This window comes from Podarcis raffonei, chromosome 8, assembly GCF_027172205.1.
Source record: "Podarcis raffonei isolate rPodRaf1 chromosome 8, rPodRaf1.pri, whole genome shotgun sequence".
Taxonomy (NCBI): Eukaryota; Metazoa; Chordata; class Lepidosauria; order Squamata; family Lacertidae; genus Podarcis; species Podarcis raffonei.
In genome coordinates this window covers 1,575,067-1,597,597 of record NC_070609.1, presented here as the reverse complement: position 1 = coordinate 1,597,597, position 22,531 = coordinate 1,575,067, and the positions used below count along the sequence as shown (strand labels likewise).

At 49.1% G+C, this 22,531-nt stretch overlaps 1 protein-coding gene across 1 annotated transcript; it reads right to left on the bottom strand.

Moving 5' to 3' along the window:
* Positions 1–791: 791 nt before the first annotated feature.
* Positions 792–22,095, bottom strand: SYNE4 (spectrin repeat containing nuclear envelope family member 4). The gene is made up of 12 exons (XM_053401696.1): positions 21,704–22,095; positions 19,187–19,337; positions 14,402–14,578; positions 14,009–14,146; positions 12,262–12,456; positions 9,415–9,682; positions 7,772–7,869; positions 6,848–6,926; positions 5,623–5,786; positions 3,861–4,013; positions 2,452–2,513; positions 792–1,294 (listed from the first exon to the last, which is right to left on the bottom strand). The coding sequence occupies exons 1-12, from the start codon at positions 21,841–21,843 to the stop codon at positions 1,048–1,050; spliced, it is 1,872 nt and encodes a 623-aa protein (XP_053257671.1). The 5' UTR covers positions 21,844–22,095; the 3' UTR covers positions 792–1,047.
* Between the last annotated feature and the right edge of the window lie 436 nt (positions 22,096–22,531).

Here is a 22,531-nt window from a genome sequence, read left to right as displayed (position 1 = left end):
GGCCTGTAGGAAGGGGCTAAGCGGCACGCAGGCATCCCCACCGATTTCCACAGCGACCTGGCTGCTGCTGGATTCACGCGTCTTGCAGGAACGTGGGAATGGAGGGGGGGGGGATTGGTAGGAGACGACTTTCCTAAGGTGGGATGGAATGGAAGCCCAGCAAGCAAACACCAGACCTCTTTTTCTCTTCTTTATTAGAAAACCTTGGGTGCCAAATATATTAAAGAAGGGGTCATATACATGCTCAGTTCTGGTGGCGTCTGGCTTCTCTGAAGGCGGGAGGTGTATCTTCTCTGGCCTTCTGCTGGGCACTGGCTTGCTCATGTTCAAGCAGAGTCTGTGGCAGCAAAATGTTCTGCAGAAAAGGCCCCCCGGAATTCCAGATGTTGCCACGTCTAGCGAGGGAACGTGGCTGGGTGGAACACAGCAACCAAAGAGCAGAGGTTGCCAAAATTACCACCTAAGGTCCTGCATTTCCAAATGCAGCCGCCTGCGATCTACGGAACTCCTAGCCACAGGGTGATGTACGCAGACACACTGAACTTAATGGGGATGGCTAACTGAGGTTCCTTAACTTCTGTGACTCTGGAAGAAAGGCAGTGTGCACATCATATATTTAAAGCACACCCAAACCCAGGAATCCTGGGTATAGCCGTTTGTCAAGGGTGCTGGGAACTGTAGTTCTGTGAGATGCATACTACAGTTCCCAGGATTCTTAGGAGGAAGGGAATGTGCCCCAAACGTATGGGGCATGCGTAGTTGGATACAAGTTCCTTCTTTTTTAAGAACAGTTAAATGAATGGAGGAGAATGGGCCTAACAGTGAATATTTGTGTTAACAACTAATAATTGAACACTTGGGGGCGGGGTTAATTTTCTCCTCTTTCACCAGGTGCTACAGTCCAACTCCGAGCAGATGCAGCCAGCACTGCACTGCAGGAACAGATTCTGGAACCCGCCGGAGGAAGAGCCTGTGGAACTCCCAGAGACAACTTTCTTCTCTCCACGCATTATGAAGAGTCCACGCCGCACCAGCACTCCCTGCCTTCTACGTGGGTGGTGGCCCACTGTACGTGAGCATGAGGTGGAAGGATCTGGCGTAGCGGTTTTCCTGGAGGCAGGAGAGCTCCGACGAGAGCTCCGACGGGTACAGAGGAAAGGGGCTGGCCAGGAACAGCAGCAGCAGCAGCAAGATGGCGCTGAGGATCATCACCGTCCCGTTCCATATGGCGGGGAGTCTGGGGGGCTTCTGGGTTCGGAGGCAGGAGATGATTGAAGGCTCTTGTAGGCTGGATCTGGAAGGAGAAGCAAATGGTTCGGATTCGTAAATCTGGTTGTTGGGACACTTCTTTGAATAATAATAATAAATAATAATAATAATCACATTTTATTTACAGTGGTGCCTCACAAGACGAAATTAATTCGTTCTGCGAGTTTTTTCGTCTTGCGAATTTTTCGTCTTGCAAAGCACGGTTTCCCAAAAACCTCAAAAAAGGCTACCACACCGCGTGCTATGAGTTGCTCTTGCAAGACGTTTTCGTCTTGCGCAGCAAGCCCATAGGGAAATTTGTCTTGCAAAGCAACTCAAAAAACGAAAAACTCTTTCGTCTTGCGAGTTTTTCGTCTTGTATATTCCGCCCTCCCAGCCAAAGCCGGGCTCAGAGTAGCTAACAGTAAAATAATACAGCATTCTTTATGGACTTAGGTAAAGGGACCCCTGACCGTTAAGTCCAGTCGCGGATGACTCTGGGGTTGCGGCACTCTATAGGCTAAGGGAGCTGGCGTTTGTCCGCAGAAAGCTTCCAGGTCATGTGGCCAGAATGACTAAGCTGCTTCTGGTGAACCAGAACAGTGGACAGAAATGCCGTTTACCTTCCCGCCGCAGTGGTACCTATTTATCTACTTGCACTTGACATGCTTTCGAACTGCTAGGTTGGCAGGAGCAGGGACTGAGCAACGGGAACTCACCCCATCATGGGGATTTGAACCGCCGACCTTCTGATCGGCAAGCCCTAGGCTCTGTGGTTTGACCAGCGCCATCCGAGCCCCTATATTACATTATTGTTATTGTATATTACATTAAAGGTAAAGGTAAAGGGACCCCTGACCATTAGGTCCAGTCGTGGCTGACTCTGGGGTTGCGGCGCTCATCTCGCTTTATTGGCTGAGGGAGCCGGCGTACAGCTTCCGGGTCATGTGGCCAACATGACTAAGCTGCTTCTGGTGAACCAGAGCAGCACATGGAAATACCGATAACCTTCCCACCAGAGCGGTACCTGTTTATCTACTTGCACTGGTATGCTTTCAAACTGCTAGGTTGGCAGGAGCTGGGACCGAGCAACGGGAGCTCACCTCGTCATTTTATGGGATTTGAACCGCCAGCCTCCTGATCAGGAAGCCCAAGAGGCTCAGTGGTTTAGACCACAGTGCCACTCGCATCTTTATCGCTTACCCCTGCTCAATGGTGATTGCGATTTCTGCTGGCCGGGAGTCGAGGTGCTCCTTCTTGCAGATCTATGAAAACAGGCACAGAGAGTGAAAAGAAAAAGCAAGCGCTATCTGTTCAAAGCTCCCAAGAGGGCAATAAACAAATAGAAAATTAGTTTTCGTTGGTGGCGAGAGAGATTGGGAGCCATGGTTGGTTTGCCTTCATTGACAGTGGTACCTTGGTTCTCAAACTTAATCTGTTCCAGAAGTCTATTCCAAAACCAAGATGTACTTTCCCATAGAAAGCGATGCAAAACAGATTAATCCATTCCAGGCTTTTTAAAAAAAACTCTAAAACAGCAATTTAACATGGATTTTACTATCTGACGAGACCATTGATCCATAAAATGAAAGCAATAAACAATGTACTGCAGTCACACGATCAATCAATCAGCAGCTGAACCGGGTTCCACACAGTCACAAAAAAAGAGCCGCAGAAGCAAAAACGCAAAATAAATAAAAAAACAGACAGACCTCAGCGTAATATTCAAAAAGGAAGTGTGGCACTCAAATTGGAAGCATAACACTCAAAACAGAGCACGTTTGACTTCCGAAAAAGGTTCACAAATCAGAACACTTTCTTCTGGGTTAGCAGTGTTTGGGTTCCGAGCTGTTTGAGTACCAAGGCGTTTGAGAACCAGGGCACCACTGAATTATGTTCCCATGGAGGACCTTAAGGTCTACAAATGGCAACATTTTGGAGGTTCCAGGTCGCAAGGTGGTTAGACTGGTCTCAACTAGGGCCAGGGCCTTTTCAGTACTGGCCCCGACTTGGTGGAACGCTCTGTCACAAGAGACCAGGGCCCTGAGGGACTTGACATCTTTCCGCAGGGCCTGCAAGACGGAGCTGTTCCACCTGGCCTTTGGTTTGGACTCAGTCTGACCCTTATGTTTCCTGACCCTTATGGTTTAGATCTGTGGGCTACTTTTAAAATGAGGCTGCATTTTAAATTGCATTTTAACCTGTATTTTAAATTGTTTTTTTTTTTCTTTTCCTATTATGTTTTTACTGTAATTTTACTGGTGTTAGCCGCCCTGAGCCCGGCTCTGGCTGGGGAGGGCGGGGTATAAATAAAAATATTTATTATTATTATTATTTATTATTATTATTATTATTATTATTGCAAGGAGATGCCACCAGGGCTAAAGTCTGGTAGGAAGCACAAGCTCAATGGGCCTCCAAAATCCAGAGGGGTGGAAGTGGCTGGAGGTTGTCCAGTGTTACCCAAAGAAAGCACTCTGCACATGCTCAGAAGTGCAATCCTTACAGCTTCAGGATCTCCAACCATTCCTTTCTCGTTGCAGCCCAAGGCAGCCAAGCCACAAGGATCCAGGGATTCGTTTCCCAGGGTTCCCAACCTATCAACTGCTTACCTGCTCAACGTTGCTGGCTGGGGTTGGCCGAGTTTTCTTTTTTGCCCATCGCTGTGACTTCTGCCTCTTTGGTCGTTTCCCGCTTGCCTGGGATTGCACTGGGAATTGCAGATTGAGGACACGTAGGGAGACAGGCCCACAAGTCCCAGAGACCTGCAGAGCGGACCGTAAGATGATAAGGTGCTGCCCTCTATGGAGCCAGATCATTGGTCCATCTGGTTCAGTGTTGGCTACACTGGCTGGCAGCAGCAGGATTTATTGCCCAGGACTGAACCTGGGACCTTCCCCTGTTATTTGGAGCACCTGCTTGGCATGCAGAAGGCCTTGGGTTCCATCCCTGGCATCTCCAGGTAGGGCCAAGATGGGAAAGGCTCAAACCCTGGACAGCCACTGACCCTCAGAGTACACCAATATTTCTCAAACCTGAGTCCCCGGTTGTTGTTGGACTACAACTCCCATCATCCCTAGCTAGTGGGATGAGTGGTCAGGGAGGATGGGAGTGTCGACATGCAGAGGGGCCGGGAGGCCAGCTGGCAAGCCCAGCTCGGACATCTCCTTCCATCGGCCCGTGCTCTGACGTAAATCAGTGACCCGAACTTCAAAAGCCAGGGCACGCAATTAGCAGAGTGAGGCCACTGGGCCCATCACCTCCTGGCAAATACAAGGGGAAGAAATGGAGGCAGTGAGAGATTTTACTTTCTTGGGCTCCATGATCACTGCAGATGGGGACAGCAGTCACGAAATTAAAAGACTCCTGCTTCTTGGGAGAAAAGCAATGACAAACCTAGACAGCATCTTAAAAAGCAGAGACATCACCTTGCCAACAAAGGTCCGTATAGTTAAAGCTATGGTTTTCCCAGTAGTGATGTATGGAAGTGAGAGCTGGACCATAAAGAAGGCTGATTGCCGCAGAATCGATGCTTTTGAATTCTGGTGCTGGAGGAGACTCTTGAGAGTCCCATGGACTGCAAGAAGATCCGACCTCTCCATTCTGAAGGAAATCAGCCCTGAGTGCTCCCTGGAAGGACAGATCCTGAAGCTGAGGCTCCAAGACTTTGGCCACCTCATGAGAAGAGAAGACTCCCTGGAAAAGACCCTGATGTTGGGAAAGATGGAGGGCACAAGGAGAAGGGGACGACAGAGGACGAGATGGTGGGACAGTGTTCTCAAAGCTACCAGCATGAGGGAGGCAGTGGAAGACAGGAGTGCCTGGTGTGCTCTGGTCCAGGGGGTCACAAAGAGTCGGACACAACTAAACAACAAACAACAACAACAACTGCGCACACAGAAGTAAGCATGAGGCATAAGTCATGCTACAGCTACAGATTTATTGAACATAAATCAGAACAAAGAAACATGTCGTCTCTCTCTCATGTCGTCTTGGAGAGAACAGCAAAAGCAAAGGCTATGCACAAAGGGAAGTTCCCAGCATACTGTGCTGGAATGTAAACAGACATGTGACACGCAACAATTTCATGTCTGTTCCTTAAGGTGGAATGGAATTCTCACCAGGGAGTAGTGGACTTGAGTTTGAGAAACACTGGTGTGCACCATCTTTCCTCGACCTGGTGCCCCCCCTCTCCAGATGTTTTGGACTACAACTCCCATCAGCCAGCACAGTTACGGGAGTTGCCGTCCCAAGAGCTTGGAGGAGCCTGGTGTAGAGAAGGCACAGCCAGATGGAGCAGGAGATTCCTGCCCCCAATATAGACGTTCTCTACAACCCGAGATGTTCTCGTCCTGCTCCATCGGAAGAACTTACTTGCTCCAGCTTCCCTCCCATCTTCTCCCGGCAGCTCTGGCCCAGCCAAGTCTCAATCCGTTGGGGGTCAAATCCCATCAGTTCCGCTTGGCGGGGGCTCCCTTTCTCTGGCGGCCCATTTTGGGGGTGCTGACATCCCTGGAGCTCCCGTGAGTGCGGCGTTCCTACCAGAGAAGGGAGCAAGAACATCAGATCAGGGAGGGAATCCTGTCCCTAAAGTGGAACTCCAGTCTCCAGAGTAGATGGTCACAGAGCGCTGGCAAACAAGAAGGAAACGGACGTGCCTGGTCTTGATTGAGAATTTGTTTCTCATTTGCTTGCCAGCAGGTTATACGGCATTGAGCATCCATCCTGAGTTGCTTGTGTGGTGGTTACAGGTCTTCCGTTAACCCATGGGTAGGCAAACTAAGGCCTGGGGGCCAGATGCGGTCCAATCGCCTTCTCAATCCGGCCCCCGGACGGTCCGGGAATCAGCGTATTTTTACATGAGTAGAATGTGTGCTTTTATTTAAAACGCATCTCTGGGTTATTTGTGGGGCATAGGAATTCATTCATTTTTTTCCTTCAAAATATAGTCCGGCCCCCCACAAGGTCTGAGGGACAGTGGACCGGCCCCCTGCTGAAGAAGTTTGCTGACCCCTGGACTTTAACCAGTCGTTTATCCACACTTTTAGCACATTTTCCCCATCACTTTCCTAACTGCATAAATTAATAACAACAATAAATTATACTCCGACTTTTCCCCTGACAGGATTCAAGTCAGCTTAGAGATCAAAACAAGAACCACTAAAAACAATAATTAAGAAACAATTGTGGTCGTTTTCACACCAGAGTGCTTTCATATACTATAAGTGGGCAAAAATCTAAACTTCCAGTATGTGATTGACTCAGTCTCACAAAATGCTGGCAATCTGGAGGAAGCCGCCTGTGCCAGACTTTACACACCTGCTGAAAACTTTTCTATTCTGCCAAGTCTGTGCTGGCAATTAAGAGCACATCTTTCAAAATAATCATGTGGTTTCTGATTTTGACTTTCCATATGGTTTTTCCAATTTGTATGGTTTTATGTCCCCTTGTTGTAAACTGTTTTGATTTTGTTTTAATGAAATAACAGCATGAAAATATTTTTACAAATAAGTTCCAGGCACACCCAAAGGGATGATTCAGCTTATTAAACCAGCATCTCCTCTAAAAAGACCCTGGGAGATCAAATGCAATGACTTACCAGAACTGCACCTTTTTATTTCCCGGTCTGTGATGGAGGAACTGAATTGATCCCACTCCACTTGGAAGCCATTTTGCACCTGTAAGAAAGGAGGGGAAAGATGTTTTTGGTCTTTGTTGGAAGCTGCCCAGAGTGGTTGGGGAAACCCAGCCAGATGGGTGGGGTACAAATAATAAATTATTATTATTATTATTATTATTATTATTATTATTATTATTATTATTATGGGGGCAGTTATGAAACCACATGGAAAACTATTAAATTGGCAAGAAGAACGGCAAGATTTTGGGGTGGGGGAATCGGCCATTCTGAAAACCAGATGGGGTAGGGAGGAGGGGTTACGTGGCACGGGGTGAACATGGTTAATCTGTGGAACTCTCTCCCACAGGAGACAGGGATGGCCATGAGTTTAGATGGCTTTAAAAGACAAGTGGGCAAATTCCTGGAGGAGAAGTCTTATCAATGGCCACTAGCCAGGATGGCTATTGCTCACCCTCCACATTCAGAGGTGAGAGTTGCTCTCGCACTCGGGTCCCGCTTGCGGGTTTCCCAGAAGAGACATCTGGTTGGCCCTGATGGCCTTCCCCAGCTTGGCACCCTCCAAATGTTTTGGACTACAACTCCCATCAGCCCCAGCTACGAGGCAGTAACTGGTCAAAGGTCACCAGGTGAGCTTTGTGACTGAGTCGGGATTCGAACCCTGCTCTCACAGGTCCTAGTCCACGCATGGCCACTGTGTGAAGAGGGCGCTGGACTAGATGGACCACTGGCCTGATCTAGCAGGCCAGCCTAAAACATCGTTTTGTTGCTGTATATACCTATTTTAGGCAGAAAAGTGAAGTGACCATATTCCTGCTCTCTCCTCCTACCAAGCCCTGGGAGTAAGACCTCTTCCATTCACCCCAGCCATTCCCAAATGCTTACAGAAAAGTCTTCCTGGCTGCCACATCTCAAAGGCAAGGAATGGGATGCACAAACAGAAGGCCTGCACTTCCGGCGAGGTTCTTCCCACTGGCCCAGACCTGCAGGATAACAAAACAGGTGAAAGGAATCCAGCTGCTGCCCAATCTATCAGTGAACACGTCAGAATATCTGCTTCTGTTTTCTTTAAAAAGTCAAGCTTCCAGCCCTTATGGCTAAGTATATAGTAGCCTTCTCCAGCTTGGCAGCCTCCAGATGTTCTGGACTACAAATCCCATCAGCCCCAGCTACGAGGCAGTAACTGGCCCAAGGTCACCCAGTGAGCTTTGTGACTGAGTGGGGATTCAAACCCTGCTCTCCCAGGTCCTAGCCCAGGCATGGCCAAACTTGGCCCTCCAGATGTTTTGGGACTACAAGTCTCATCATCCCTAGCTAACAGGGCGAGTGGTCAGGGATTATGGGAATTGTAGCTCCAAAACAGCTGGAGGGCCAAGATTGGCCATGCCTGTCCTAGCCCAACAGCCTAACCACACTGCCTCTTCTGTGATGAAAGACTCATAGAGCTGAAGGTGCTGCTTGATGGCTGTAAAAGGTAAAGGGACCCCTGGCCATTAGGTCCAGTCATGGCCGACTCTGGGGTTGTGGCGCTCATCTCGCTTTATTGGCCGAGGGAGCCGGCGTACAGCTTCCAGGTCATGTGGCCAGCATGACTGAGCCGCTTCTGGCGAACCAGAGCAGCGCACAGAAACGCCGTTTACCTTCCTGCCAGAGCAATACCTATTTATCTACTTGCACTTTGAGGTCCCGTCGCGGGGATTCGAACCGCCGACCTTCTGATCGGCAAGCCCTAGGCTCTGTGGTTTAGACCACAGCCCCACCCCTGTCCCTGTTTGATGGCTGTAGGTGCTCAGATGGTAATGATAATGATAATGATAATAATGATAATGATAATGATAATGATAATAATAGTAACAACAACAAATAATTATTTCTTCTACTCCTCCCATCTAACTGGGTTGCCTGGGACACTCTGGGAGGCATCCAAACAGCATCAAAAATTAAAAGCTTCCAATGACAGGGCTGCCTTCAGATATATTCTAAAAGTTAGGTAGTTCTTTATCTCCTTGATATCTGAAGGGAAGGAGTTCCACAGGGCGGGTGCCACCACTGAGAAGGCCCTCTGCCTGGTTCCCTGTAACCTCACTTCTTGCAGGGAGGGAACCGCCAGGAGGCCCTCGGAGCTGGACCTCAGTTTCTGGGCTGAACGATGGGGGAGGAGACGCTCCTTCAGGTATCCTGGACCTTTGAGGCCGTTTAGGGCTTTAAAGCTCAACACTTTGAATTGTGCTCGGAAACGTACTGGGAGCCAATGTAGGTCTTTCAAGACGGGTGTTATATGGTCTTGACTGCTGCTCCCAGTCACCAGTCTAGCTGCCGCATTCTGGATTAGTTGCAGTTTCCGGGTCACCTTCAAAGGGAGCCCCACATAGAGCGCATTGCGGTAGTCCAAGCGGGAGATAACCAGAGAATGCACCACTCTGGTGAGACAGTCTGCGGGCAGGGAGGGTCTCATCCTGCGTACCAGATGGGCCCTTGTTCCTGTGTCATGATTCAACCCAGCTCCATACCCCCAAAGCCATGCCTACCTGTGATGGCGCTGGAGTATGAGGAATCCTCTTCGTCATGCGACGTAGATCCCCCTATATCCACAGAGGGATCCCACTCCAGATCCACGTTTGCCTCTGGCTGCTGGCGGTGCAGCGAGGGGTTCTTTGGGGTCGACTGGCGCATGGGGGCAGCAGGAGGCTGGGGTGGCCCAGCACCATCATCGCCCGCCCACTCCAGGGATTCTTCCGCGAGGGACTCAGACTCCAAATCACTGTCCTGGTCTGACAACCACTCGTCCTCAAAGACCTGGGGGCAAGGTAATATGTTCAGGAGAGAAAGAGAGAGCTCTGCAGACATGGAAGAGTTCATCCACTTAAAGAAATCTTAGGCAGTAAACTCACGGCACCTTCAATGCCCATTTGCAACACATCCTTTCCCTAGAGGAATTCTGAGCGCTGTAGTTTTCCCATCACAGTTACAAGGAAGAGGGCCTTCTCGGTGGTGGCGCCCGCCCTGTGGATCGCCCTCCCACCAGATGTCAAAGAGAAAAACAACTACCAAACCTTTAGAAGACATCTGAAGGCAGCCCTCTTTAGGGAAGCTTTTAATGTTTAATAGGTTATTGTATTTTAGTGTTTTGTTGGAAACCACCCAGAGTGGCTGGGGAAGCCCAGCCAGATGGGCCGGGTATAAATAAATAAATTATTATTATTATAATAATTCCCAGCTTAGCAAACTGCAGACCCTAGGATTCTTTAAGGGGAAGAACGAGCTTTGCATGTGCTTTCAAGATATAGGTCTGTGGGTTCCAAGATGTCCAAGATTGAACCTGGCAATATGCTCTGCAAACCTTCTCTGCCCCTGAGCAGCGCCCTTCACTTGCAAGGGGCTGGATTCTGCACCCTCGTAGCAGTTTCTGTGCAATTTCTGTCGTGCAATTCAGACGTGAAACTCATCATTTGATGAACATAGCCTGCTGGATCGGGCCCATGGGCCATTGTGGTGTTTGCCCTCCTAGGTGGGTCATAAGGAAAGGGTTAAACGAGTGTGCAGTGATTGGCCAGTGGGAACCCAAGGGGAGGAGTTAGAGTGGGAGTTGTTAGGAAGTCAGCTGGGAGTTGGAAGAGGGAGGATAAGTCTGTGGGTCGGTTGCGTTTTGATGTGAGAAAGTGAGAGAAAGCGTAGTAGGAGTCAGAGAGACAGTTGGGATAATCAGTTAAGAGTTCTTAGGAAGGTATAGGCCGGTACAGGAACTAAGGTTAAGAAACTGACAAGAAAAATTATCTGAAACCATAAACTTGCTAAGGCTTATAAAACAAACTGGATTATTTGTTTTAAAGTTAACAACAGTCTGGACACAGTGTGTACCCGAGAGAAACGGGTTGGTGGCAGCGGGAAAGAGATCATAGTGCTGGCACAGGGATCAATAGACCGTCCAACGTCCGGGGACCCTGTGTGATCGCCACACCCATCTAGTCCAGCAGCCTGTTCTCACAGTGGCCAACCAGATGGCCATCGTGGGAAACCCTCAAGGAGGATTCGAACACAGAGCATCTCTCCCTTCCTGTAGTTTCCAGCAGCTGGTATTCAGAAGAATTGCTGCCTCCAGCTGTGGAGGAAGGGCATAAAAATCATGGCTAGTAGCCCACTCCTCCCTGAATTTGTCCAATCCTCTTTTAAAGCCATCCAGGTGGGTGGCCATGGCTGCTTCCTGTGGCAGCGAGTTCCACAGATTAACCCTGCACTTTGTAAATGAACTCTTTTATTTTTCAACATTCAACCTCACTGATGTCCATGAATTCTCACCTAATGCAAGAGGGAGAAAACTTTATTCTATCCACTTCCTCCATGCCCTGCAAAATTTTATAAACTGTCATGTCACCTCCTGCCTTTTCTCAAAACTAGAGAAAACCTGCAGTCGCCGAGCAATGAATATATCTACATGGGGGTCTACGTGGGGCTCCCTTTGAAGGTGACCCGGAAACTACAACTACTCCAGCTAGACTGGGGACTGGGAGCGGCCACTGAGACCACATAATACCGGTCCTGAAAGTCCTACACTGGCTCCCAGTACATTCCCGAGCACTATTCAAAGTGTTGGTGCTGACCTTTAAAGCCCTAAACGGCCTCAAAGGTCCAGGATACCTGAAGGAGCATCTCCACCCCCATCGTTCAGCCCAGACACCGGGGTCCAGCTCCGAGGGCCTTCTGGCGGTTCCCTTGCTGCGAGAAGCCAAGTTACAGGGAACCAGGCAGAGGGCCTTCTCGGTGGTGGTGCCCGCCCTGTGGAACGCCCTCCCACCAGATGGCAAGGAGAACAACAACTACCAAACTTTTAGAAGACATCAGGGAAGCTTTTAATGTTTGATGTATTACTGTATTTTAATATTTGGTTGGAAGCTGCCCAGAGTGTGAACTTTAAGGTACCCCTGCCCGTACGGGCCAGTTGTGTCCGACTCTAGGGTTGTGCGCCCATCTCACTCTAGAGGCCGGGGGCCAGCGCTGTCCGGAGACACTTCCGGGTCACGTGGCCAGCGTGACAAGCTGCATCTGGCCAGCCAGCGCAGCACACGGAAACGCCGTTTACCTTCCCGCTGGTAAGCGGTCCCTATTTATCTACTTGCACCCGGGGGTGCTTTCGAACTGCTAGGTTGGCAGGCTCTGGGACCGAGCGACGGGAGTGCACCCCGCCGCGGGGATTTGAACCGCCGACCTTTCGATCAGCAAGTCCTAGGCGCTGAGGCTTTTACCCACGGCGCCACCCACGTCCCATATAGTGTGAACTTAACCTAATCCTAATCTGCGACTCGCCTTCTCCAATGCCTTGATTGGCGTATCGGATTCCCTCTCCCTCTTCCTGAGCAAGGGAGAGCCCCGGTACTCACCAGCCGCATGCTGACCAGTCGTCCCTGGAAGCGGAAGACTCTGCGGAAGACCTCCTGGCAGAAGCAGCTCAGGTCCTGCAACTCCTCCTCCAAGACCTCCGCGTCCTCAGGCTGGCTCTTCTGGATCAGAGCTTCCCCGTGCACCAGCAGGTGGTCCACGCGGTCTGCATTGGCCTGGACGTCTTGCTGGAATGCCTGGACGTCAGGAAAGAGAGGCAAAAGGCTTATCCCTGAGCTGGTTTTGGACTACAGTTCCCATCACCCTCCCTAGCTAGTAGGACCAGTGGTCAGGGATGACAGGATGGCTTTAGATGTGTATTTCGATCTGTTTTTAGTTTACTGCCGATTTTAATTTTTTTAAAATACAGTATTTTAACTTGCTGTTTTCATTTTCTTTTTTTTCTTTTTTATACGTTTTAATTAATTTTTTTACATATCAAATCCAACAGTCATACAACATAACTTCTCATCTTATACAATATTTTTAGACTTCTGTCAACACCACTGATGATTTTCTGTTCTTTATCACTTATTATGAATTTCTTAATTTCATATTACCTTTAATTGTCCTTAACTAATAATTCTCCTCATTATCTTTTTTGCAATATTTCAAATAATTCACCTTACAAAACTTCTTGCAAACCTACTAACGTAATCTGTTCATCACAATTGCTTGTCAAATAGTCCGTAAATTTACTCCAGTCTTCTAAGAATCTCTGGCCCCGCAGCTTTTGAATCCTTCCTGTTAAATTATCTCATTCTGCATAGCCCATCAATTTCATCCTCCATTCTTCTTTCATCGGTAGTTCTTCTTGCTGTTTTCAACTGTTTTTACTGATAATTCTATGGGGTTTTTTCCCTATTTCTAAACTGTTTTACTTTTTTAAGAACTCAAGCAAAACTTATGTCTTTTATGTTGCTTATGTTTGTTATAAATTTGAAAAACCAATAAATTTTTTTGGGGGGGGGGGAAGAAATCAAGGAAAATATACATTTTTATGCAGTGCTGTTTTCTGAGGGTATTCAAAGGTATGCAGTACCGACACCTTCCCCCCCAAAAATGTTAAAATTGTGGCACTTCCTGTAACAACTTCATGGCGAGTAAGTAAAAGTAAAGGGACCCCTGACCATTAGGTCCAGTCTTGGCCGACTCTGGGGTTGCGGCGCTCATCTCGCTTTACTGGCCGAGGCAGCCGGCATACAGCTTCCAGGTCATGGGGCCAGCATGACTAAGCCGCTTCTGGCGAACCAGAGTAGTGCACGGAAACGCCGTTTACTTTCCCGCCGGAGCGGTACCTATTTATCTACTTGCACTTTGACATGCTTTGGAACTGCTAGGTTGGCAGAAGCAGGGACCGAGCAACGGGAGCTCACCCCGTCGTGGGGATTCGAACCGCCGACCTTGTGATCGGCAAGCCCTAGGTGCTGTGGTTTAACCCACAGTGCCACCTGTGTCCCATGGCGAGTACCATCCCTTAAAAAAACAAACACTGAAATTAATAAGATAAATCTCTGAGCTTTTGCTGGACACTATCCATGCATGGATTATTATTTTTATTTGCAAGAACATTGAAGCTTCCAGAAATGTTTTCCTCAGCAAATGTCCACCTGCTCAAGATGCCAGGTCCTGAGCTGAGATACCAGACTCCAGAAGCGTTTGGTGAATCCCTGGAGAAACGTGTAGCCTTGTGGGAAAACTGCAAGAGTGCAAATTCTTGATTCCCCCTTTCCTCGGCTCTTTCCCTACCTGCAGCTGTATCATTTTCTCCAGCGACGTCCCTCTGGAGAAGTGCTCCACGTCGGTGAGTCGGAGGTCCAGCTCCACCAGCCACACACGGATGGTCTCTTTCTCCAGCTCAAACTTTTCCCACTGGTTCACAAAGTGCTGGCAGGGGGAAGGAAGGGAAAGAACATATCAAACGCCGCCCTTTGTTCACAGAGCTAAGAGATACCTGGGCAATATTGTAGGAGGAACATCTGCCCTGAAGCAGCTATTCAAAAATGGCCTAGATTTTACCTGTGGAATCGTATGATGCATGAAATCCACACTCGACTCCGAGTATATTTCAGTTATCCCGGAGGGAATGTAGACCTCAAGGTGACTGTGGACCTCCAAGGTCCAGCGCCCACCAGGACCCACCTTCAGCCTCTTGCAAATGGCAGCCGTCCGAGCCTGCAGGTCGTCCCAGCGCTGGTTGACCTCTTGCACCGTGGGCCGGAGCTGTGGGCCGATGGCCCCGCTCCTCACCAACTGATGGTATCGCCTGTTTAAGGATTCCAGAGGCAGCAGCTTGTCTGACACTTGTCTTTGTAGCACCTGAAAGGGAGCCATGAAAAATGCCAGAGGGGATGTTGCAGGAATTTATGTATAGGTTGGGGGGGGGTTGCCCCTCCAGCAGATGCAGCCCACTACCAAAATCAGCACAATCACTTTTGTGATTTGTCCCACAAAGCACTTCATCACAGTTTCTTCCTATCGATTCAAAGGGCCTTTGCTGCACGATACCGAATGTAAGAATTCACTGATAAATGTCTCTATGTACTGGCCCACTGGGGATACCTGAGTACCGGATACCTGAGTGCCAGACAGGTAGCCATTCCAGAAAGAACAAACCCAGATGGAGACCAAAGGGTGCAATGAACTTGGCTGGGAAACAGGGAAATGTAAATATCTTTTTTGTTCCACTTGATGGGTGTTTGGTGGAGGGCAAGGGGAACCATGGGGCAGGGTCCAGGATGCTCAGATTACTGCCCCCAGACCTCCCCTTTCCTGATGTATTAGTGATGTAGTTGGGGGGGGTAACATGGGGATTAGCAGCTAATAAAAGTTTGGGTTCTCTTTTGTTTGGGGCTTCCATCTTGTTCCACCTGGTGGCAGGTGGGAGTCGTGTCACAACTGTCTTCAATAAAGACCAAGCCTACTGGGTTCTGTTTCGTTCTGGTATTCCTGGCTGGTGTCCTTGTCTTTTTGTCCAAGGCAGCCCCTCAGATTTCTCTGTTAACAGGGAGCATTGAGACTAGAGCAGGCAAAATTCTTTGCCCCCACCTCCCTACAAAGTGGTCCAAGGCTGCTTGAAAACAAATAAATGGGTGATAAAATGTTATTAATGTAAGGTTACCAGGTGTCGCTGTTTCCCGGGGACAGTCCCCAGATTTGTAAATCAGCCCCCTGGCAAAATCCTTAGAAGTTGAAAAGTGTGCCCAGACACTGAAGTCCAGTGCCGAGGGCCTTCTGGCGGTTCCCTCACTGCGAGAAGCCAAGTTACAGGGAACCAGGCAGAGGGCCTTCTCGGTGGTGGCGCCCGCCCTGTGGAATGCCCTCCCATAATATGTCAAAGAGATAAACAACTACCTGCCATTTAGAAGACATCTGAAGGCAGCCCTGTTCAGGGAAGTTTTTAATATTTAATGCTGTCTTGTTTTTAACACTTGATTAGGAGCCGCCCAGAGCAGCTGGGGAAACTCAGCCAGATGGGCGGGGTATAAATAATAAATTATTATTATTATTATTATTATTATTATTATTATTATTATTAATGTCTGATAGCTGTGCACCCTCCATTCCCGTGACATTTACTCACCGTGAAGCAGGTGCGAGGGAACCATAGGCCCTCCAAATATTGCCTGAGCTACAACTCCCAAGCAGTGGCGTAGCGTGGGTTGTCAGCACCCGGGGCAAGGCAAGTAATTTGCGCCCCCTAACGCGTGGATTTTAGCACTCGAGTGCGAGCGCCCCCCCCAGATGTTGCGGCCGGTGCGGCCGGCCCCCCCTGCACCCCCCACGCTACGCCACTGGGGCTGGGGGCGAGCGAAGGAGCCAAGGACCCCCCCCAAAGGCTCAGCAGGAATTTATTAAATTTATTATTTGCGGAGCCCCCGCAGGCCGAGGCAGCCGAAGCCCCCTCCCCTCGGGCGCCTCCCCGCCCCCTCCTCTCCTTGGGCTGTAGGTGGAGCCCGCGCTCCAAGGCGCTCCAGATCCGGGCTTGGCGAGCGCCTCTCCTCCTCCTGGCCGGGTCCGGGGGCTTCCAGCCGCGCTCCGTCCTCGCCCCCCCCCTCCGCGGCTGAGACTTGCGCTGAGAGCCGGAGCCAGCGGCGCCCCCTTCCGACGGGAGACGCTCGGCCGCCCGCCGGCTTCCTCTCAGAGGGTTTTGGGGAGCGCAGGGCGTGTCGAGGCCCCTCGGAGCTCTCCTCCCTCCCAGTCGGCAGAAGCAGCCGCCACCTGTGGCTGGGCCGAGGGGATGGCGTCGGCGTCGGGGTGCGGAGGCTGCCCGTGCCCGGCCAGGCGTCGGTGGCGGCGTCGGCGCTGCTGCAGCGGCTGCTCCTCCTGCGAGCAGTGAGTGGAGCACAGCCGCAGCGGCGGCGGGGGGACGCGCGCGCTAGGGCGCAAGGCTGGCGGTGGCGGCGGGGAGCCCGGCGGAGGAAGGAACTTGTCCCTTCCCTCTGGACTCGCGCCCCCCCCAGATGTTGCGCCCGGTGCGGCCGGCACCCCTGGCACCCCCCACGCTACGCCACTGCTCCCAAGAACCCCAGCACCTATGGCCAGGGCTGGAGAACAGTTGTAGTTCAACTGTGAAGCCCGAGGGCGGGGCCTGTATTTATTCCAGATCTCTGGGTTCTGTGATGAAAGCCATTGTGATGTAGTGGTTGACTAGCAGCTTGGAAACCAGGGTTCACATCCCCACTCGGCCATGAAGCTTAGCTCACCGCTGGTGACCTTGGGCCACTCGCTGCCTCTCAGCTAGAATCATAGAATTGTAGAGTTGGAAGGGGCCCCCAAAGGCCATCTAGTCCAACCCCCTGAAACGCAGGCATCTTGCCCACAGCCATCCCTGGCTGGGCTTGAACCACCAACCTTCTGGTTTTACACCCTGACCCATTGAGCCATGTTGTGGAGATGAAATGAGGAGGGCTGGCGCCTTGGAGAAAAAGGCGGGATATAAAATAAATAAGTAAATAATGGGTGCTTTATAAATTACCTATACTGAGCAAACTCAAAGAGGGGGAGAGACGTGTAACCCAGAAGCAGCAGAAGTCACAGCGCCTGCAACATTTCCGTGCAAATTGTGTTCGTCATAAGTGATGCTACAATGTCAATTAACGCACCACTGCAAAATTAAGCGAGTCCCAGAACCGTCTCCATTTTAGCAATTCAACCTGCTGGCTGGCAGTCAAGATACCTTGCTTTGAGCGCTATGAATTTCTGAGCGAGCCATTCTCATCTTTCCGTTCCTCTCTCTCGTGCAGAAACATGCACACAAGGTGACCTGGATTGCTGCGGCTTCAAAAGTTGTTAATTCACACAAAAGTGTCGGTGGGGAAGAGAACAAAGGCGCATTCTCTCTCCCGCTGGCTCCCCTCAGAAGGGTGGCCCATCCTTCCTAAAGGCCTCATTTGTTCGCTCATTTGTTATTTTTGGCCCATCGCTGCTCCTTTAAGATAAAAGGGCTGGCAAATCCCAAGCTATCAAATGAGTACCTGGCAAGGAAGGCTCTGTAACTGCAGCTTCAGGGCTGCATAAGACACACACTTAAAACACACAGATTCTCCTGAATAATCCCAGGAACTGCAATTCACAGTGCTAAAATTCCCAAGCAGTGAAGCAGTGTGCAGTATGTGGACCGAGAACTCCCAGAAGTGCAAGCTGGATTTCGAAGGGGCAGAGGAACCAGAGACAAAATTGCAGACATGCGCTGGATTATGGAGAAAGCTAGAGAGTTCCAGAAAGACATCTACTTCTGCTTCATTGACTATGCAAAAGCCTTTGTCTGTGTCGACCACAGCAAACTATGGCAAGTACTTCAAAAATGGGAGTGCCTGATCATCTGTCTCCTGAGAAATCTCTATGTGGGACAAGAAGCTACAGTTAGAACTGGATATGGAAGAACTGATTGGTTCAAATTTGGGAAAGGAGTACGGCAAGGCTGTATATTGTCTCCCTGCTTATTTAACTTATATGCAGAATTCATCATGCGAAAGGCTGGGCTGGATGAATCCCTAGCCAGAATTAAGATTGCCGGAAGAAGAAATATCAACAACCTCAGATATGCAGATGACACAACCTTGATGGCAGAAACTGAGGAGGAATTAAAGAACCTTTTATTGAGGGTGAAAGAGGAGAGCGCAAAATATGGTCTGAAGGTCAACAACAAAAAACCGAAGATCATGGCCACTGGTCCCATCACCTCCTGGCAAATAGAAGGGGAAGAAATGGAGGCAGTGAGAGATTTTACTTTCTTGGGCTCCATGATCACTGCAGATGGTGACAGCAGTCATGAAATTAAAAGACGCCTGCTTCTTGGGAGAAAAGCGATGGCAAACCTAGACAGCATCTTAAAAAGCAGAGACATCACCTTGCCAACAAAGGTCTGTATAGTTCAAGCTATGGTTTTCCCAGTAGTGATGTATGGAAGTGAGAGCTGGACCATAAAGAAGGCTGATCGCCGAAGAATTGATGCTTTTGAATTCTGGTGCTGGAGGAGACTCTTGAGAGTCCCATGGACTGCAAGAAGATCAAACCTCTCCATTCTGAAGGAAATCAGGCCTGAGTGCTCACTGGAAGGACAGATCCTGAAGCTGAGGCTCCAAGACTTTGGCCACCTCATGAGAAGAGAAGACTCCCTGGAAAAGACCCTGATGTTGGGAAAGATGGAGGGCGCAAGGAGAAGGGGACGACGGAGGACGAGATGGTGGGACAGTGTTCTCGAAGCTACCAGCATGAGTTTGACCAAACTGCGGGAGGCAGTGGAAGACAGGAGTGCCTGGCGTGCTCTGGTCCAGGGGGTCACGAAGAGGCGGACACGACTAAACGACTAAACAACAACAAAATTCCCAGTGTTCTTTGGGGGGAAGCAGTGTGCTTTAAAGGGCATGGTGTGTATGCAAAGCAAGGGCCAGACAACCCGGCCCTCAGGAGGTCCCCCCTTACCTTGAACCTTTGCAGCTCTTTCTTGGAATTGGCATAGGACACCTGAGAGGAGTTTGGGGAGGCAGCCATCAGCTCAGCAGCCCACAGCCAGTCCTGGAAGCGGAAGAGCAAGTCTTGGAAGGCTTTCTGGAGTTGCCATGCCTGCTCCTCTCTGGTACGGGGAGAGGAATCGATCCGTCAATACAGGAAACCAAGGCAGACTCTGGGAAGAAGGACCACCCCACCAACCACCTGCCAGAACTCCCATCTTGAATTTATAAACATTTATTCGGGGTGAGTCTTTTAAAAGAGACTCACCCTGTATACTCTAAAGACCAACTAAGTTAGTTCTTAGTATGAGCTTTCGTGTGCATGCACACTTCTTCAGATACAGAAGTTGCCAGATCCTGTATCAGTGTATCTGAAGAAGTGTGCATGCACACGAAAGCTCATACCAAGAACTAACTTAGTTGGTCTTTAAGGTGCTACTGGAAGGAAAAAATTTTTTTGTTTTGACTATGGCAGACCAACACGGCTACCTTTCTGTACCTGTATACTCTGTATTCCCGGGGCCTCTTTTAAAAGACTCACCCTGTAAATGGCTTAATTAAAAAAAAAAACACCTCTAAATGTTATTTCAATTACTATGTACTTTTAAAAACATTTTTGTGTGTGGCAACAGGCCTTTGCAGCCGTTTAAATGTTGATTGATCCTGAGTGATTATCTGTATCCCCACCTGCACTTTATATTTAAAGCACCACGACACCACTTGAAACTGCCATTCCTTCCCCCAATGAAATCTGGGAGCTGTATTTTTTTTAAAAAATAATGTTTTAATTCAAAGATTTTTTCATGAGTAACAGAAGTACATTCAGCGTCTCTGCTTTCAAGTCGTAGAGTCCTAGAATAGAATCATAGAATCCTAGAGTTGGAAGAGACCACAAGGGCCATCGAGTCCAACCCCCTGCCAAGCAGGAAACACCATCAGAGCACTCCTGACATATGGTTGTCAAGCCTCTGCTTAAAGACCTCCAAAGGAGGAGACTCCACCACACTCCTTGGCAGCAAATTCCACTGTCAAACAGCTCTTACTGTCAGGAAGTTCTTCCTAATGTTTAGGTGGAATCTTCTTTCTTGTAGTTTGGATCCATTGCTCCGTGTCCGCTTCTCCGGAGCAGCAGAAAACAACCTTTCTCCCTCCTCTATGTGACATCCTTTTATATATTTGAACATGGCTATCATATCACCCCTTAACCTCCTCTTCTCCAGGCTAAACATGCCCAGCTCCCTTAGCCGTTCCTCATAAGGCATCGTTTCCAGGCCTTTGACCATTTTGGTTGCCCTCCTCTGGACACGTTCCAGTTTGTCAGTGTCCTTCGTACTTTCATTTTTGAGACATTATTATTAGGGGTAGTCTGAGTTTGAGGGAGAGAGAGAGGTGGAGAGAATAAAAATGGGAGGAGTTGTAAACTTTCATTCTTTTTCGTAATAAGACGTGAGCGGAGCTAGAGGTATCTTGGTTTTGCTGTAGTTTGTTCTTACGAGATGCCATTCCCTTCCCAGAGTGGTTTAGCAATAAACCCCTCTCCATGGGGAACTCTGGGAATTGTAGTTCTGGGAGGGGCTCTGCTAACGATGCTCAGCACCCTGAACAAACTACACTTCCCAATATTCCCAGCCACAACTGTTTAAAGTGGTATCATTGTGCTTTGAATGTGTGGTGTGCAGGTGGGCTGTATTTTTTTATTATCTCGAAACTCCATTTTGCATTTCGCACTCCCTCCTTGATACGATACAGTGGTACAGAAATACTGGTCTGCCCTGCAGAGGACTTTAAGGTCCATGAATAACCATAGTTTAGAGGTCCCGGGCCCTAAGTAAGTCAGATTCTCCTCCTCCAGGGCCAGGGCCTTCTCAGTGATGGCTCCGACCTGGTGGAACGCTCTGTCCCATGAGACTAAGGCCTTGCAGGATTTAACCTCCTTCCACAGGGCCTGTAAGACAGAGCTATTCCGCCTGGCTTTCAATTTGAACTTAGCCTGATCTTTTATTCCTCTTCCTCCCCTTTTTATGAAGATCACCTGCTCTGAGACCCCACAGCTAATTCTCCCCTGTTCTCCTCACTGGCCCAAATAGGACTAACTTAGCCAGCTAGCCCTGATGATCATCTAATGTTTATTGGATGGATTTCCCATTTTTGATTTCTGAATTTTCTGAATTTCTAAATTGATTTCTGAATTTTGAATTTATCGTTATTCACCTTTCATGCTGCTTTTTGTTGCATCAATTAAATGTTTTAAATTTGTTGTTCGCCACCCTAAGCCCGGTTTCCTGAACCGGGAAGGGCGGGGTATAAATAAAAAATCATTTTTTATTATTATTATAATAAATAAATAAATAAATAAATAAATAAATAAATAAAGTCAAGGTTGCTCACAGGTGGGCAAGGGAACCTCTTTTGAGGGGCTCTGGGTCTTCACCCAAAGGCCTAGCCTAGTGTGCTAACCAAAAACCGGGAGATTTTTTCAAGAGCTCACCTGATGCGTTTCTCCACGGACACCGTGGAAAGGTCGCAAGCAGCCATCTCTGGCGTCGGCTGCTCTCCACGGAGCGTGGCACATCCGTGGCAGTTGCTGAAATCAAGGGGCATCTCCTGCCTCCAGCCAATTCTCTGCATCGCCAGCCCAGAGTTTTGGTGTGATGGCTTCAGCTGACTATCTCTGTGGCGGAGGATGCACCAGCCCCATCCGAGAGTTTGCAGACGGCGCGAAAAGCGATGAATGCCACATGGCGGCCCCTTCGGTTCGTGGAGCGAGTTCAGGATCTGCCGCCAACTCCGTCTGAGAAGGAGCACAGTTAAATTTTAGAGAAGGGAAGGAAAAGAGAGAAATTAGCTGTTGCAGATCTTGAGGAAGGGGGAACATCAACGTCTATCTGAAGAAAAGATAATTGCAGAATTGAAGAAAAGGGGTGGGGGAGCCGCAAGATAGGACACTGGGCATGTGCAGAGTGCATTTACCTAAGCATCACCACGCTAAGAAATAAAAACACTGAGGATGAGGGCAAAGGCCTATTTATTGTAGAGAGAGAAAATCCAGACACAGCAAAGACTAACCTTCCTCATCCAAGTTTCCTTCTCCTTTAGTTTATTGCTTAGGTAGCCAAGTTCATAACGACATATCTGCTTCTAAGCAAATAATCACAGGAAGGTATATTGCCCAGGGAACCCGTTAATTAGTATTATCTTAAAGTCTGCTGAGAATTTTCCGCATCACCTACTGTGCACCATCAGTGATATAAAAGGAGTTCAGTAACAGAGGCTCACGGAGTCCAGATTGGAAAATTTTCGGATGAGATTGATGGAA